The sequence below is a fragment of the Camelus bactrianus genome, chromosome 7, assembly GCF_048773025.1.
Source record: "Camelus bactrianus isolate YW-2024 breed Bactrian camel chromosome 7, ASM4877302v1, whole genome shotgun sequence".
NCBI classification, from domain to species: Eukaryota; Metazoa; Chordata; class Mammalia; order Artiodactyla; family Camelidae; genus Camelus; species Camelus bactrianus.
In genome coordinates this window covers 80405926-80425401 of record NC_133545.1, presented here as the reverse complement: position 1 = coordinate 80425401, position 19476 = coordinate 80405926, and the positions used below count along the sequence as shown (strand labels likewise).

General features: G+C 34.5%; 2 protein-coding genes across 4 annotated transcripts in view; one reads left to right on the top strand and one right to left on the bottom strand.

The window, feature by feature from the left end:
• The window catches only part of MPLKIP (M-phase specific PLK1 interacting protein), a 57037-nt gene extending 46088 nt beyond the window's left edge, over positions 1–10949 (top strand). Inside the window, exon 3 of the transcript XR_012508301.1 lies at positions 10934–10949. The gene's annotated coding sequence lies outside the window, so the exon portion shown is untranslated. The remainder of the gene's footprint in view (positions 1–10933) is intronic.
• Positions 1–19476, bottom strand: part of CDK13 (cyclin dependent kinase 13) — a 104217-nt gene that overhangs the window by 22465 nt on the left and 62276 nt on the right. For all 3 annotated transcript variants that reach the window (XM_010947571.3, XM_074367688.1, XM_074367689.1), the window contains exons 6-9: positions 19277–19466; positions 18066–18122; positions 3039–3140; positions 2865–2942 (exon numbers count right to left, since the gene is read on the bottom strand). In XM_010947571.3, coding sequence (XP_010945873.3) covers positions 2865–2942; positions 3039–3140; positions 18066–18122; positions 19277–19466 — 427 coding nt within the window. The remainder of the gene's footprint in view (positions 1–2864; positions 2943–3038; positions 3141–18065; positions 18123–19276; positions 19467–19476) is intronic.

Genomic DNA, 19476 nt, shown 5'->3' with positions numbered 1-19476 from the left:
TGGTTCACTAACTGACTTAACATGTTCCTAAAATAATCCAAATACACTCATGCCCCAGGATCACGACTCTGCTCTTCCCTCACTTCACTGGGATCTCTGTTCCAATGATGCCTCATGGGAGAGACCTTCCCTGGCTCCATACACAGCACTGCTTTTAGCATTGTCTATCCCCTTACGCTTATCACCATCTGATGTATTTTATTAACTTGTTTTGTCTATCTCCCCCAACTAGAAAGCAGAAAAAGTTGTGTGCCAATCACTAGGCACTGAGGATAAAATCCCCAACCTCTTTGTATCCTCAGTACCAGTAACTGGCACACAACCAGCAATCAATAAATACTGTTCAATTAACTACCTGATTTGAAATATCTTCTGTATTATATTCTAAGGTCCACATGAACTTACTTTAAATTTCTGAATTTCCCATAGAATTCCACTAATTCATCTATGTAGCTTCTGCCAGTACAAAATGGTTTTAGTTACTAAAATTTTGTTTTAACATATGATATGCCTAATTGTCTTTCTTTAAGAATTGTCCTGGTTATTTTCGGCTTTATACCTCCAGATCTCCCCCCACCCCTCACTATGTTTCTAACTGCTTATTATCGATACATAGTCTTTAAAAACTACTGCTTTTGGCATGTATGTGTTAGTATATACTATATTAGTATATTGTGTATATATATAAATATACACACACACATTTGTATATGTATATCTGAACACCTGTCATTTTACCAAACTTTTTATTTAAGGTATTTAAGGCAATTTCCTTATATGTATGCATGTATCGATGTTACCAGATATAAATTATGATAGTGCGATAGTACTGCCTCCATCTTTCCAATATTTATTTCTCTTATTGGGTTCATTCTTCTAACACTACTAGTTAACTAGTTAGTGCTCCTGAAACGCTCTTAAAATAATAAGCCATCTTTTCCTCATTCTTGTCTTTACTTCTAGTAATTCACCACTAAATATTACTGTCTGTTAGTTCGTGATAACATACTTTTATCACAGAAATATGCCTCTATACTTAATTAGTAGTTTGTATTTTCAACAATGCCTATTCAACACCTATCAAGATAAACATATTATTTTACTTCTACTACAATGATGCATCTTAATGACAGAATTCCTAAAATTAAAACACTCTTGTATTCTTAGGATGGCCCGTTCTTGACTCTGCAAGTGAATTTTTAATGAAATGTTGGATACTACTGGCTAATCACTCCTTTAGAATTTCTATATCAATATTCTTTAGAAATTTCTCATGCTGCCTTTTTGGTGTTTTGTGTCATACTAACTTTGTAAAAAGTTCCAGGAAGTTTTATTTCCTACATAGTACAGAGAATTGGGTATAAGTTTAGATACTAAGGTAAAACTATCTAGATTCAAATCTCAATTTTGCCACTTGCTAGATGTATGACTCTGAACAAATTCTTCACCTCTGAAAGGTTCAGTTTACTTAACCATAAAAAGAAGATATAACTGAGGTAATTCAAGAGAAATTCTTAAAACAATACTTGCATCATGTATAAAATAAACAAATGTTAACATTATTAATAGAAGCCCTAGTATTCAATATAATTAGGAACAATGGTCAGCTAACAGAGAAAATGGGTTAGAGGGAATCATTATCAAAAAAAAGAAAGAAAGAGATACACAGATACATAATTCAAACATTTTATTTTAACTAAGAATGTATAAATGTGCATTTATTTCCCAACCTTCTGACATTAGGCCAAGGCCTTCTCTTTGAAAAGAGTATTCATTGAATGAGATTCTAAATTAGCTTTTTTGCACAAACCACACCCATAACACATCAACCAGGATTTAAAGCAATCTGAGTATTAAATTCTCCTAAATTCTTATGAGTTTTCTTTCTAACTTATAGTAACTTGCACACCCCTAATTAATTTGACAGCAACTCTGTTAAGTCTTTGCAAAGCAGTGCATCTGTCTGTATTTAATTAAATGACATATATAATAATAATAAAATGTTTATATACAAAATTGGAAACAACCACTTCTTAGTCATCACACTCTTCATCTGGTGAAATAAATAATGTAGTCTTACTAGACAGTGGTAGTCTACTAGCTGCGAATATTTAGCTTGCTATGTTATCAAGCTAGTTTTATTTACAGATAAAATGGAGAGCATCAATTAATTCATAAGTCTGCTGAAGGGAAGGTTCATAGTATACATGTGCCTTTTAACAATATCTCTCCTAAAAATTCTCATTTGTATTTTGAAACACACAAATCTTACAAGTTACAAATATTATATATGAAAACCAAAAGTGTTTTTAAAAAAGGAATTTATTTTAAAATATCAGATGAATGGAAAAAAAAATATCAGATGAAGAGAAAGATGATTAACATGTATGTCCTATGACCTAGGTCCTGTGATAGGCTCCAAATAATGAAGACCTATGCCAGTGGGTGCATGGATGTATTCTCGCGTATAAGCATACTATACAGACACATAAACATATATGCACATATGTATATAAAAGAGTATTTATTTATATTATACCCAAACATTAATTCTCTTCATTGTCATACTTGAAGGAAGAGTATCTACCATTCATTCTCTCCTCCCTCACATTTACTCTTCCTTCCCAGTCTTATCTTTGGGGGCCACAAGTACTTTGATTTAATCACAAAAGATCTTAGGACTTTAAGATCCTCAATTTTACTAGAACAGGTATTAAGAATGCCTGCAATCTAGTTCCTCCTCCATTCAGCAGTCGTTAACCTTCAACAGAACTATGCTGTCCTCCTAGAAACACAAGCCTGAACATTTTTTAATTTCCTATAGAGTATGACACACCTCTCCACAAGTATAATCAGGAGCTTACCTTATTAATTCTAGTTGTGCAAGTTCCTGATTTGCTTGAAATATAGGCTTTTTAGTGAAGAGCTCACCAAGGATACATCTAATGGGAAAAATATCCATCGTTACCAAATGGTATGATTTTACTTCACCACCAAAAGTTTCAAGTAAATTAAAACAGTCGATAAGCCCATCTTACCCACAGCTCCACACATCAATAGCTGGTGTGTATCTTTCTTCTCCCAGCAGCAGTTCAGGTGGACGGTACCATAAAGTGATGACCTTATTAGTATATGGTCGACTAAAACACACAAAAAACACCCTTTAGAGTTAATACGTATTAGAATAAGAGAAATTTTCTTAAGAAGTATTATTTTGACTGATCAAAGCAATCCTACAATTCTAACTAAAACTACTGTCATCTGCCCACAGACGGGCTCTAACATCTAATGTATGATCATAAAATATATCTGAAAGCAACATGATTAATTTAAAAATTCCCTTAATACATAAAAAATTAGAAGTAGTTGGCTTGTTTTAACTGTAATATGGTCAAAGAATGGTCTTTATTATCGACACAACTGTTTAGTACTGTTTTTTTTTTTTGTTTCATAACTTTTAAAAGGATTAAATGATTTAAAGGGCACTGACTGACTGACCAAATCTGGCAAATTACTAATGTGTGGTAAGACATAGTTCAAATTGGAACCACCTAACATAAGTTTTCAATCGAGCATATCTTTGGCAATATTTCATTGATTTCAACCCACTTCAGTATGTGAATAGAAAGTAGAGTGGTGCAGACTGCAGTAGCTGAGGTCTATTCTGCAAAGAACCACCAGCAATAGGTAAGATGCTTCATTAGATGATTCCTTTAGGTCACACATATTGCTAAGAGGACATATACATTGCTACCACTTTATCTGCCACAGAAGAGATTATCTAGTAAGTTGTATAAATATTTTCACTCCTCAGAGAGTGATCCTGATCCTCTACATGAGTAAAAAGAGTCCAAGAAGTTAGAGGTGGTTCTTCCACTGAACCATGGTTGGGGTATATACTTCAGGGTGATCACATGTGCCTTGAGATCAATTTTAAACCTCTCTCTCTTTCCAAATATCCTCCAAATCACAAGGACGCAAAGGCTATAATAGGAAATTCCCCAGAAAGGCTGTATTCCAAGCCCATTAGGTAAATGAGAGTGGCTTGGACTTGGACCAGTTTGGGGAAGGAAAAGAAGGAACATATAATTTATAAACCAATTCTCTCTCACCAACTGTAGGTCTGAAGTTCCACGCAGCACACGACCTCAGTAACCTGATCTGCTCTGCTCCCACACAGTCGAATTTCTCCAAATAATTTGAACACTTACACTATAAGCCACTGATCTGGGCATTACAGCATTGCCATAGATGGAACGATAGTAACACAGTGTGCCAAAGTCAGGGGAAAAGGATACCTGACCTTGGTGTTGTGAAAACAGAGGACAGTCTAAGCTGTATATTATCAGTAGCCGAGTAGGACTGCACTTTTCTGACATTATTAAATGACTTTTCTTAGTGATTTCTGCTTGTTCTGTTCTGTTTGTTCAGCTCTTGTCTTCACACACTGAGGAAGTCTCTTAAACTCTAACTGCTCTAATTAAGCTGTGTTTAATCATTCTTTAAAAATATGTTCGCCTCTTTACGCCTTAACTCCATTTAAATTTGAGATTCCTTCCTATTCTTCTCTCATTCAAACCTATACCTCCTTTAAGACAGTGACAGATCTACCTCCATAGAGTCTTCTCTCTATTAACAATAGATTTATTTTCACATTCTTAAATTTACACCATACTACCACTGATTAAACTATTTTGTTTTTCCTATGTTCCCAGAAAGTCAAAAGACCCCAGAGACTATTCTTTATTATGAACCCCACACACAAAGCCCAGAAATGCTGGGCACAGGGCAGGCCCTTTAAGGTATATATGGCCCAGCACCTATGCAAGGTGACATATATGAAGTAGCTGGGTGGGGAAAAAAGTCTGAGAAAATTATAAGTAATTTTCTGAAATATTCTGAGGGTCCACAAGCATATAACCTACGATCTTATTACTAAAGTACAACTGGGTATCTACAGTCTCAAGAAAATGTTTAAATTAATACAAATCTGCTGTAAATAGTTGATTTTTAACCTTTTATGTTCAGAAATGCTTTTAAATATATTTTAAAAATAAAAGTATGCTGAATTATATGGAGAAATCACACAAATTAAGGTTACTAAATTTTACTGAAGAAGGAATATTTAAATAAAAGATTGGTATTTTATACATTGTTAAAAAGAAAAAACAGATGCAAAATGGAGTCACTTGTGCTAAGTTCCACACTAGCAAACCAAGACTTTAATACCTAATCTAATTGCAGATTCAGCCCATCCCAGGAATGTAATCTTAACCACTCAGTCTGGAACTTCCTAGTCAGCACCAGTGAGGGAATCTGCCACACAGACCCCTACCGTCCACTAATGGAAAGTGACCTTGCCACAACCAGTCTGCTTTTTGCTAGTGTAACTTTCTTGTCCCTGCCCCCTTCTGCCTTAAAAAATCTTCCATTTTGCACAGCTCCTCAGAGCACCTTCCTTGCTAGACAGGATGCTACCTAATTGATGAACTGTTTAATAAAGTCAATCAGATCTTCAAATTTGCACAGTTGAATTTCGCTTTTTAACAGATTTGGTGGCAGTGGTAGGACCAAGGGAGACTTGCAATAGCTTAAGGGGGTAATAACATAGGTATGGGTATCCTGGAACCCCTCTGAGTTCTCTGTCATTCTAAGTTCTGCTCTCTCTGCATTGAGCTCTGGATCTAACTGACTTTCCATTACAGGGAAGGTCAGCTTGAGCTAGAAGATGGTTCTGCCCAAAGCCCAATTCCTTAACCTTTGTTTCAGACTGCAATTCCGAGTGTTTTGAGTGGAAAACCCCTAGACCTTAAGTCTGCCCCAAAATCTGTTAGAAGCAGCTGTTTTCCATCCATGTGGAGCCCCCAGTCCTTAATCGTTGAGGTCTGTTGGTTCTTTACCCACTCTGAGACCACAAGACCATTAGCAAAAGTCTTCAAGTTATTGGCCTTATGGTCCTCCTATATTTACCTTCAAAAGAAGGCTCCTCCCAGAATTGATAAGACTCTGAGGGATTTTCTAGTAGACTGCTACCTTAAACAGTCAAGAAAAATTAAAAGCTTTAAACCCCACTTGAAACCTCCCGGTGTGATCCTGGAAGAACTATCAGAAAACGCTCTCCCAAATCTGTCTGTAGTACTCAATAAAAAGGTGAAACTAAAATATCTTTTGCACCCTCTTTGTGTTTGCCTCTTATATCCAAGGGGTCATTCAATGCTGCCAGAATTATTTATTGTTCCTCCCAGCTGAAAACTGACAAGATATTTAAAAGGATTTTTAAGTAGCTCTGTGGTCAGAAATTGAAAACTGATACTCAGAGACTGACACAAACTTTTTTAGGACATCTCCCTAAAATAAAACCACATGCACAGAAGTAAAAGATATAAAAGGATTTATAGGTGGCTCAACCTATAAAGTCATTTAGGTTTCAACCCAATTCTCTGAGGAATTGAGAACTGTCCTTATCTTACGAATCTTTGCAAAACTAGAAATGTAACTGCAGAGATGGTTCAAAGTTCACTATTCCTTTTTACCAAGCCTCAAACCTACTCTATTTATCTTAAAAGGCTTGTGACATGCATTCTTTCCGTGTGCCCTGGAGATGTCAATGTTAAAGTACAAACTTCAGGGAGATAATTCTTAAAAGAAAAAAAGGGGGGAAAGGGCATTTGAAATTTAGCGTTAGCCATAGAGCAGGTAGTGTAACTTATTCCATCTAACAGGAATACAACTCCTTTTGTAACTAGGAACATGGAAGCTGTAAGATCTCTGTCTATATTTGTCTGTGTGTTTGTGTGTCCGTGTCTGTGTGTGAGCGTTGTAGATATGTGACGTAGTACTAATAGCTCCAAATGGTATTACTAAAATTAATTTGTAAAAAAGCTCTATTTAATTGGCTTAACCAAACAAGTGCTTATATAAATTTAGTATTCATAAAAATTTTCAAAAACTTAATAGAGACTACCCAAATGCCTTACATATTCATTGGATGTGGGAAAATATGCAGTGTAAAAGTTAGGATGTTGGTTTAGTTATTAAAATAAGCATGTCTTTAGAGTTGTCAGCATTAAATATAAAACTTTCATTCTACCTGGTTTTACTAATCAAATAAGTTCATGTTATCTTTGTTACAAAATTTGTCAGCCTGGAAAATGACTTGATGACTGACTGTGAATTTTTTATGGCATTAAAAATAAACAAGAGGCCCCAAATGGAGTTACTTAAGTCTCACCAGGACTTAGTAATACCTAACCTAACTGCACTTTCAGCCTCTGCCAGAAGTGGAATTTTAAACAAGTTCATCTAGAATTTCCTGATCAACACTTCGTAAGAACCCCTTCCTGCCCCTAAGGGAGGGCGACCTTGACTGAAATAATCCACTCTTCTAACATCCTTGCCCCATCCTCCTTCTGCATATAGAAGTCTTCCATTTTGTACAGCTCCTGAGAGCTCCCTTTTCCTTCCCAGATGGGATGCTGTCCAACTCATAAATTGTTTACTAAAGCCAACTAGATCTTCAAATTTATTCAGCTGAGTCTGGTTTTAACAGGATTGGTAAAAGTGACAGGATCCAACCAGACTTCCAAAGGCATTCGGGAACAAGAAACACAGGTGTGCTATCCCATGAGTCCTCTGAGTTCACTGTTTCTCTCGCTCTTTCCTAGGGCCCATGGGTTAAGTTTCTTGATTCTGAGCTCTACTCTTTTTGGGCCAAGTTCAAGCCTCTAGCCTTTCAGACTGCAGTTCCCAGATTCTCAAGTGGAAACCCCAGCCCTTGATTCTATCCCCAGATTCCACGTTAGGAACTGCTGGTGGCAGTTGTAGTTTCCCATTTGTTTGGAACCAGTCAGCAGCCCCCACCTGTTGGTCTGCTGGGTCAATTCTTTTCCCAAAGTTCCACAGGAATTGTTGGTGATTACCAGTGAGAGTCAGACTGGGTCTGACTTAAAATCTGGGCTACATCCAAGGTTGGACTGGGTCCAACTTGAGCTGGAATGGGTCCAGTAAAGATTATTGCTAATAGGGATCTTGGAAGCCAGAAAAATCACAAAAATTGGTGACCACAGGTCAAGCACTTAAAGGTTGTCAGAGAACAGGCCACCTCAAGGAGACAGCTGTGACAGGATAAGTTGGTGACAGAATGGGTCAGAATGACACTCGGTTGCCCTCAAACCTCAAGAAATTTCTATGCAATGAGGTACACTGTCAAACACTCCACAATTCTCAACACTGCATCATATCCCTCTTTGGTTTTGGTTTGGCTCCAAGAAATCCAAAGGCTTGACTAAAGCACTGGGATCCTTTATATACAAAAAGTTGGGCATGCTACCTTCTGGCACATCTGCTTATTTTATGTCTAAGAAGTGTGGTGCCAGAAGCTGTAGATAACTATAAAAATGGCAAAAATCATATACCAAATCTTACTGAAGACAACCTAGAATTACAATGTCCATTATGGGAAGGTTCCAATTAGACAAGATCATTCATTTAAGAAGTACACACGAAAGTACTTCTTATCAAATGAACATAATGGGACATCTACCTTAATTTACATGTAGAAGCTTCCAAAACGTTTCAAGATTCCAAAATAACTTCATTAAGAAGATTCATTGCAAAAAGCGAATGAAACATTAAACATACAAAAGGCACCTAAAACAACACCAAAGCCTCCTCATTACAGCCTCCTAGGGGTCCATCACTAAAACACTGGCCAAGGAATCAACTGTAACCAACTGGGACACTGGAAAAGAGACCATCCTCAAAGGCTCTATGAAATGTACCCAGAGAGAAAGAAAAACGTTATAACACAAGAAGATAAGTATGTCAGTCCTCTGATATCATTTAGGTGACAACCCAATTCCTTGAGGAATTAAAAATGGCGATACTTATTTTATAAATCTAGTCTTTACAGAAGCAAAGACAGGGCTTCAAAAACAATTCGAATTCCACCAATCCCAAAAACCTTGCCTATTCATCTCAAAAGGCTTGTAAATACTGATTTTAGGAAACCAAAGTCCCTCTTGGAGTCCTTTCCTTCTGTTTTGAGATGTAAATTTAATTTTTATCTAGGCCATCTCTTTTAAGTACAAATTTAGTGAGGTAACCCTTATCAGAAGAAGGAAAGGGGTAGAATTCTTTGAAATCTGGACAAATGGAAAAACCATGTGTCTTGCCCACAAATGTTAGTAGAAAAAGCTTTAGCCATGTGAGCAGATGAAGTTATTCCAACTATTCTTTTACAACTAGTGAATTCTATGTTATTGTACCTGTCTTGTGGGTAAAATTTAAAAACGAAGCTATGAGGTCTCTAAGTCTGTATGTTTCTTTGTCTCCACATATGTGTGATGTAGATGTGTGTTATTTTCTACCTCCAGATGGTATTGCTAAAATTAATTTGTAAAAGAGAACTCTATTCAGTTGGCTTAAAAATAAACAAGTGTTTATATAAATTAAGGGTTGGGTATTTTATAAGTCTACAGAACTGTAATAGAAACTAAGCCAGATGATTTTCAAGGTTCACATGATCTGAGAATATTTTGATACTAAAGCCACTTTAAGGTTGTTGATTTAGTTAATTAAAACAGACATGACATTAGAGTTACCAACATTCAATTTAATGCAGATAAACAGCTTGTATTCTACCTGGGTTTACTAGTCAAATTCATATTATCTCTTCTAAATTTGTCAGCAAAAAATAAGTTAGAATGATGACTGATATTGTCTATTGTCTTAGGAAGTTTCCACGGTTAAGCTAAATATAATTTCTAGGAGCAAATCATTTATATAGATGTAAGTGGGATAAGAGTTTACAGATAATTTTTTAGCAATAATTATATATACCTAGATCATTTCCAAATAAGATGAAATAGTGAAACCTTAATTACTAACATATGTTTATCTACTTTTGGCCTATTAAAGAAAAACTGAAGATATTTGAGTTTATTAATAAACATGTCTTATGCTTTATTGGAAGACTGTACTGTAAACAAGCATGTTTCTAAGAGAAATTATTAAATGCACTCATAAATTTGCCAATCTACAGAATGCTGGTGTAACAGTTCACAACTGCTTTCTTTGCAACTGCTGAGTTTTTTCTACTCGGAATGTCATGTGCCGAGGTCTTCATTAATTTGCCCTCTTCTCATCACTCAGGTCTTAGCTCAGTCTACTTCTCAGAGAGTTCTACCCTAACTGCCTTGGCTAAAACTGCCCCAGCAGCCACCCCACCCCCATACTGACACTACTTACCGACACTATTTTGCTTTGCAGCATTTAGTATTTTAAATTCTTTCCTCTACCCTACAGGTTTGTTGTCTACTTTCTCTCATCACCATGTAAATGAGACCAGGGACTTAGGTCTGTCTTTCGTATCTCTAACACCTAACCAATACATATAACCTAGGTCAGAGTCTGGTATATAGTAAGTACTCATTAATTTAATCACCTGACTATGCCATAACTACATAACAACAAACACAATCTTTTTCCTCATGCCCTTTCTCCATTTCCTTCTAATTTTACCCCAGTTTCCTCCTTTTGGTATTTTCCCAGAAAAATGTATCATAACATTGCAACAGAAAATCAAAAGTAATTTTTTTCCCAATGGATGTCCTCTTAGGATAACCTGTCCATTCTTATTACACATGTGAATTGAGAAGTCCTACAAGTACCTGCATCTTAACATATCCAAACGGAAATGTATCTCTTCGGCCGCAAACCTGCTTCCTGTTTCCTGTCTCAGCAAATAGCGTCACAGTTCATGGCAGAGATTGCTAAACTGTCTTTAAAAATCTGTTCTTCCTTTCTTCGATGGTAGCTGTCCACCTACTCTACATTTCCCACCTCACTGCAGTTAGGTGTGGCCACGTGACCAAGTTCTTACCAATGGAACGTGAAATAGGTCTCGCTCATAACACTCCTCCCTCTTTTCTAGCTTCCGGCTGACAGACATGGAAGGCATGTGAAGAAAGACAGCAAATCTTCCAATCTGGATCCCTGAATGACTTTATGAAACAGAGCCATCATCTGATCTAATGATACGGTTAAATATTCTTAATTGTGCACCGAGGTAAGTAACAACCACTCAAGATTACTGAGTGACAAATATAAACTTCTCATCGTTTAAGTCACTCAATTCTGAGGTTCTCTTTGTTATAATAGGTTAGCTTATTCTAATCAATAAACAGTTTATCCAGTTCCTTAAGCAGAAATCCTACTGTAGGGTAGAGGCAGGGATGTGTATAGCAACACATATTCAACCATCAAGTTCTGACAATTCTGTATTCTTGTGATGTATAATTCATCTCCAGCTCTCCAACACCTATGTCCATTGCCTAGTGCTAGCCATAACTGTCCTAGTTAGGTTTACTGCAACAGCTTTCTAACTGATTGCCCTTGATTCCAGACTTACAACATCAATCTACTTTCCAAAGTACAGTTAAAGTGATAACAAAAAATAGAATGCCAATGTTTTATACCTTCAATACACACTGTTGCTGGCCTATACAAGACCTATAAAATTGTTACTTGGTTCCTGCTCCAACCACACTTAATTATCAGTACCCAGAGAAGGCTGAGCAAATGCTCATTTTCTAGAGCTGAAAGATAGAGCCAGGGAGAGAACGGAGATGGCTAGAAAACTTGCAAGAATATACCGATGCTATAATTATGTTTCAAATGTTTTTAATAAACATTTTAAATAAGCTTTTAAATAAACTATTTTTAATACACTTTTTAAAGTTGACACTGACAAAAGACAATAAAAATGATTATGCATTATAGTCAAGAAAAAAACTAGTGATTATTCAAAATTTTGCATAATAGGTGCCACGCCTCACTTTCCACCTTAGTGTTTAATAAGAGGCAAACATTGAGAAAGTAGGCAGACAGAAGGACTTGAATCATAAAAGAAAATTCCAAGGTAGATGGAGTTAGCAGAAAATAAAGCCAATCTCAAATCACCCAATTCATAATTGTTTACAGTAGTATCAAGAAAATATTCCATCTTATGATTAGTATGCAGTGTTTATAAATGTAAAGACAAAGTATAAGACACTGAAACTGTTTTGAAACTAGGACATTTAAATCCCAAGAAGACTAAAGTGATGATGTAATATGAAAACCGATCATCCAAATGAAAATCCTGAATCCTCTAAAATGAACACTTAATACTTTGTCTGCTAGGTTTGGCTACCCATCATCAAAATCCTAAAAAGATAGTCTTATTTAAATTACAAAGAGAAAACACAAACTGATGTGACACCACACATACAATGTTTTCTCTCATGAACTTAAAAAAAAAAAATTACATTCTTGAGAGATCTACCCAGTCTTTTCACAGAAAGCAAGTTCACTCCTATTGAAAAAGAAACAGAATTGAAAAATATACAGTGAGGTTCTTAGATGTTACAGAATAAATTAATACATTAAAAAGAAAGTGCTAAAAATAGAAAATGAACCACCTCAATTTATTCCCACAATTAAAGTTAAATTCCAAGCAATAAATTTCGTAACCTAGCAAAACTCGCACACATAGAATCCCTCTGACATTAAATTAGGAAAACAAAACAGTGATTCCAACAACCTGTTATTCTTGGATGCTAGAAAACTAACTTTGTAAAAATCCAGAAATAATGGTCTCAACATGAAATATTCTGAATTTCAACTTCTACCGAATATCTTCATCTATAAATAAATCTCATTAACAGTTTTTGAAAAGAAAGCAGACACTATTTCTTTGTCTACTAGGGAAGTGACACCACCACCACTTTTATTTTTCAAACCATCTACCTTAATGTGATTAAAAAGCTACTAAAATGTAAAGTCATCAGACTTATAAATAATAAAACTTTCATGTGAAATCTCAAGTAAACTTTAAATATTTGATGCTATCAAAATACTTTTCATTTAGAGACTTACTAGAAACATACAGAGCTTTAAGAGAGATTCAGAAATGGAAATAACACACAACCTGCTGGAAGACTAAATGAGCATACTTCATTTGGCAAAAATAAAATATAGTATTTGACGGGTAAGAGAGAGCAGAGACAGTGAAGCCCAGGCTACTTGCTACCACAGAGTTCTAAACAAAAACTGCCATCCACCTAACAGTCCCTCCGAAACAGACCTGAGAGGCCCCTGGAGCTCTCCACCTGGAAGATAGCTTTTAGGTAATCAAGGTTGGATCCAGAGTCCTACCGGGGAAGTTTTAGGTCCAGTATAAGTTTCAGGTTTCAGTATAATGAAAATAAACAGCCTTTCTGTCAAAAGAGCCAAGTTTAATTCTTAGCTCCACCACTTACTGATTGTGTGATCTTGGAAATACACTTAAATTTTCCAAACTTCAGTTTATCTTTAAAATGTACGTAAGAATAATGATATCGACACCGCCCATCTCGGAGGACTGCTTTCCCTTAGAATAACTTGTGAAAGGGGACTATATACAATAAAGTACCATGTACAAATTCCAGGTAAGTTTGTTCTTTTCTTTACAACAAATATTTATGGAAACTCTGACCTAGGCATTGTACTGTCTAAGCACTAACAGGTGGCTGGACCAAACAGTCAGTCAATCAACCATCGGTATAGCTGTTAAGAGCCTTAAATTGTGGTGGTAATATAGATATAAATTATAATAATATACCCTAAGCACTACATAAAATAATAAATAATGTACTCTGGATACATAAAGGAAGATATGCCCAATGTTGCCTGTGGGATTCAGGGCAGATTTCAAAGCAGGTAATGCCCAAACTGCATGCATACTGAAGGGAAAAGCCAAATCTGTCAAACTGAAGTAATGGGAAGTATAATTCCATACAAAAGCAAACAACAAAGGCATTTAAGAGCTCAGCTTGGTTAGGGAACTACAAATAGTTCAACACTGCTATTATCTGGGGACAGGGGTGGAAGTTGAGAAATAAATAGTCGAGAAAAAAATGTTAGGAAGAAAGATCAGAGGCAGGAAAACCAATTAACTTCTATTTCCAATTGTCTATACAAGACATATCTATATGTGCCAGTGACTAGATACCTTTAACCAAAACAGGGAATAAAGGAAAACAACAGGCTTTTTCTGGAGAAGGTAAAGATAGGCTGTGTAACACTATGTTTAATTTAAGGTACCGAGATCACCTAGGTAAACACAGGTAAATCCAGTAAACACAGGTTTATCCAGTAAACACAGGTTTAGAGAGCAGAAGAAAAATCAAGACTCGAAATTGAGATCTGTAAATCCTCAGCGTTAACGGGATGGATGAGACTTTCCCCTACACAAGGAGGGGAAACACTGTTCCCTAAGAATTAAATTGTCTTTCCCATTTTATACACTCAAAAATGTAAGCAACTCCACTAGGACCAAAGGAAATACAAATATAATCAGGTCAGTGATCTAAATGAGATTTCCATTCCAGAAGCTTGTTTAGTCACATTACTTATTGTTGTTCATATGATTTTAGTGATCTTTTTACTACCACGGTTCCAATATTGTCCAAGGGCTCCCAGAAGATCCTCTACCTCCAGATCAGGATCAAATCAGAATTAATCAAGCAGTTACTATGTATGTGTTTTATGGTTCAGAACATTTAAAACACAAAAATTTTAAATATGATCCCTTTCTTTAAAATGACCATAATTCTAGCTCTGGTGAAAAGACAAGAACACAAGTAATAAGACCAGTACTAAGGAGGCAATTTTAATCCTGAGTATAATTTCATCTAGTCCTTAGACAAGTAAGAAGAGGTAATTCTCTCTCCCATTCACACCCATATAGGCTTGAGAAAATTGTTTTGTTTTTAATGGCAATTTTATAAAAAGCCACTAGATGGCGAAATTGCCTTCAAAATGTTTAAGAAACTATTTTATTCACAGAAATCTTCAGAACCATGAAAGATGTGTTTTCAACACACTATAAAGATTTTAGAGATTTGAAATCCGTCATCCTAAAGTTGAGAATAATGAGATACAGAGAGATTAAGTGACTTGCCCAATATTCCACAACTGATAAAATGGCAATGCCAGAAATAGAGGCAAAGTTTCCTGATTTAAACCTAAGGGTTGTGAGTTCCTTGCATTAAAAAAGTAAATGTGCCTAGTTATAGTTTCTCTAGAAAGTGAAATCAATTTCAACGTATATGGAAAGTGCATATTTTTTCAAATGAGACAGTCACATAAAAAGAAAAAGATATTTCATTATTTGGAAAAGCATTGGAGCAAAGAATTGATTAAAAAAAAAAAAAAAAAACCTCAGAAAAGGGTATATCATTGTGACTGAAAGTCTCAGGGAAAGTTGGACCTAAACCACCTATTAAAAATTGAACAGATACAAAGAAATGGGGCAAAAATCTCTGTTCTCAAGTTCTATATTTCCCAAGGCCACATAGGAGAAAATGTGAACACTGATACTCAAAATGAGAAAATGATTCTTCAAGTTTAAAGGAATCATCTACCCCCCAATTTTAGCCCATTGCTTCTCCTTTCTTCTACTGTAGCACACAAGACAAAGGAGATCCATACTGGTCACACATCACCACCCATCATGTTCAATTCCTACATACTAGCTGTTCTTCCAACCTGTTTTCCTCAAATTCCAAAAGATAAACCAAATCAAATAAGTGAGAGATGTGGTTGATGCCATTACAGTGATAAGCTGAAATATGCTCTGCTTTAAATCAAAAAACGTTGTTAATAATTTCTTGAATATTTCAGTCATCCTATTTGTTATTACTTAAAAAGTACTTCAAAGTGACTTAACATTTGGATGGTAAAGTCTTACCTTTCTTTCTGCTTATATTAACAAAGAAACATGGATGAAAATTACTTTCTGTATGTTTATTTCAAGAAATATCTAGAAAATTTGGGACAATACAGTGAATCTGCTAAAGGCGTGATTTTCATTATGTTAGAATTAGTATGTTATTAAAATTTACTGAACAATATATATAATTTTAAAGTCACTGCCTTAAATTAAGCCTAATTCTCTGATTTTAAAGAAACTGGAATTATTCAAATGTGAAAAAGAGAAGTTTTAAAGTACATAACCCTGAAGGATAGGATATTTGTTTATAAAACAAAATGATATCCCAAATTCTTAACTTACAAATTTGATTAAGCAGAAAAATCCAGTATACATTACCTGAAGATGCAAAGCTATGGGATTTTTAATTTCCTACTTGTGTAAATTGAAACCTCCTATATCAATTCAGCAAGGCAATGGGGACCATGGCTCAGTGAACACACCACATCCCTGACACTCCACTGAAACTCAACATTTCATTATAAAAGAAAAAAATCAATAAGAAAATAGATTTTAATATATAAAATTTGGCTTTACAGTCAGTTTTTCCGGAACATATCTATTCCAATGTGAACAAGTATCTGCCTAAAAAGAATCCATGAGATGGAAAATGGTAATTTAGCTGTTCTCCATCTCCACTGAAACCTAACATGAAAACAAGAAGAAAGGGATTTATAGTCAAAGTCTGACAGATACATACTTGTGTTAAGAAAGGATGACCAAACTACAGTGAAATCTCAGTTAACCAACTAAGCAGACAGAATCCTTATCAAGCAGAATTTCCCCCTCAAGAATAGTCACTTAGTCATTCAAAAAGTATACTTCAAGGAAAGGTTTGGATTAAGTATACTTACGGGCCAATTACTTTTTTCCTTCAATTTCTATCAAGCGGCACTATTATATATGATGGAAAGAATAAAAAATTGGGACTTGGAAACTTTGAGCTAAATACTCTTGATGCCAACAAGTATTTTTTGATCTTTAAAGTCACTCAATCCTTTCTGGGTCTGTTTCCTCAAATGTAAAATGAGGGTTATAGCTTTTAAGCTCTAGAACAACTTAAAACAAACAAAAATGTACAACTCCTCCTTAAAATAAAATGTCAAGTAGAAGTGTAGGAGGCAAAATAAATAAAGGCAGAAAAGCTCTGAATAAAGTAGGTAAAGGTGACTGGAGCCCTGTCCATAACAACCTGTCCAAACTAGTTTGAGTTAACAGAATGCCACGTATCCAAAACACACCATTTAAAAACCTAAACACTAAACAATGAAAATAATTTTCAGAGTGATGTCACAGGCACTACAAGATTAAAAAAAAAACAGATATTTCACTCTAAAAAATCCAAAAAGGGGATTCTTTTTCCAACAAACCAGAAAGTGGCAAAGATTCAGTAAAAGTAAATACCTATTTCTAGTAATTCCAATAACTGGTATTTTAGTATATTCAATTATGGTTACCCTAAATAAATTGTCATACATAAGCATTTCAGAACTATATATATATATATATGTATATGTAAGTAAACACTGCTGACAGGAAAGGAACGAACTAGGGATATTAAACCCAGTTAACTCCATAGTTTACTCACTACTTCACAAAAATATTTTACTTTGAAATTCTGTATTATTCTTCTAAGAATAATTCTAGTTAGACAAGTCATATTTCACTATCACTAGGCACAAAAAGAGTCAAAAGTGTACACATCCCCACTTTAGCCAGAGAAGCTCCACACAAAGAAGTTATACACTGAGCTCCTTCACAATAGTTTGTTTAAATATAAGGTTCTAGGGAATTTAAAACAAACACAACTGTAAATAGAACTATAGTAAAAAAAAACTTGATAAGGAAGTCCAAAATAATAATTAAAACAAAATTTATAAGCATAAACATGTAATATAGAAAGCATTTACTAAGGTTTTTCTTTAAACAAAAATTATAAATATCTTAATGTCTGAATCTGCATTAGAAATTTAAGTATTAATTTTTAAAAATCCCTAAGTTCACTAAAGATACATTTAAAATGGCACATTTTAAAAGAAATATTTATCTCTAAGTATTAAAAAACTATTGTTTTTATATTATTTAATGTATAAAATTTTGTAATTAAAACAGTTAACCCAATATGGTGTAAAACTTCATTATTTCATGTATTTAAAACCATGAAGAGAAAATTTCCCTTTTGTTAAAAAATAAACTAATAATAAGGTATTCTTAATATAGTCTCTAAAACTGGTCCCTAATGTCTACAACAGTCATTTGAAAGTATTCTTACCTTTCTTCTGAGCTATACAATCGAGCAAGTCCAAAATCTGCAAGCTTTATCTGCCCTCTGGTGGAAGATAAAATAAACAAAAAGTATTAGTCTACTCTGAACTGATCATATACATTCATATTCTACTCCTAGAACTAATCAAAAATTCACTTATATAAACCTTAATTTTGATTATACTTTCCAGGTCTTACAGGAAAAGGCAAATGATAAATTCACAACAGTACAAGGAAAAAAATTAGTACTTTTCTTTGGATTCTTTTTTAAAAATATTTTATTTATTTTTTTATTACAGCATTATTTAATTATTTTATTTGGGGGGGGGAGGTAATTAGATTTATTTATTTTTAGAAGAGGTACTGGGGACTGAACCCAGGACCTCATGCATGCTAAGGATGCGCTCTACCACTTGAGCTGTACCCTCCCCCCAGATACTTCCAGCTACTATTATACTAGTACTATTATTACTATATATAGTATCTAGCACTGGTATAACAGTTTTTCAATACTATTCAGTTCCTGTCTAGAAAAGTACACTTCAATGAAAATAAAACAAAATGAGATAATTTCTACTACTTAGTAATAAGACAAATTACTTGTTCAACTCCAGCCAATAATGCATAAGAACTGAAACACGTCATTTTAAATTTGTTTAATTTTCCAGTTCTTAAAGTGGCTAGGTGCTCTATAGAACACTTTCTACTAACTAAAATCAGGACTAGGCATGCCTCACTTTAACACAGCACCAACTACAACAGAATTATCAGAATTCAGGTTATGCTGTCAGTAAAATATTTAACATAAATTTTAACATATATATGTATGCACATGCATATACACACTTCAAAAAAGTTCACTTTTAAAACTATGATGACTGTTTTTAAAAAAAATTCCAATTAAAAAAGAATTCTAAAATCCGTTCTTAACTTAAAGCTGAAATCATACTGTTACTTTTTAGAACTATTCACATTATTTGGAAGAGTATCAAACAGGAAAGCTAACTAAGTATTATTTTATGTACATTACAAACAATTATTGGAAGTTAATTAATGAAAGTATATTTAATACAACTTCAGATATAGCCCAAGCTGTAATATTGATTATGATAAAATAGTGTGAGCAATAAAAAACTAAAATTTAAATCTTCTGAACAGAATCAAGGTACATATTATATGATACTCATTTTAAACATATATATCAAACACATATCATACCTATTATTTAGAAGGATATTTGAACATTTAATATCTCTATGCAAAAAGTTCTTCTTATGACAATAATCCAGACCTTCCATGAGCTGTCTCATAAATGACTTTATGTGATTTTCATTAAAATGAACCAAGCCTGATTCCAGTAGTCCCATCAGGTCATGGTCCATATATTCAAACACCAGATAAAATGCACCTAAGAATAA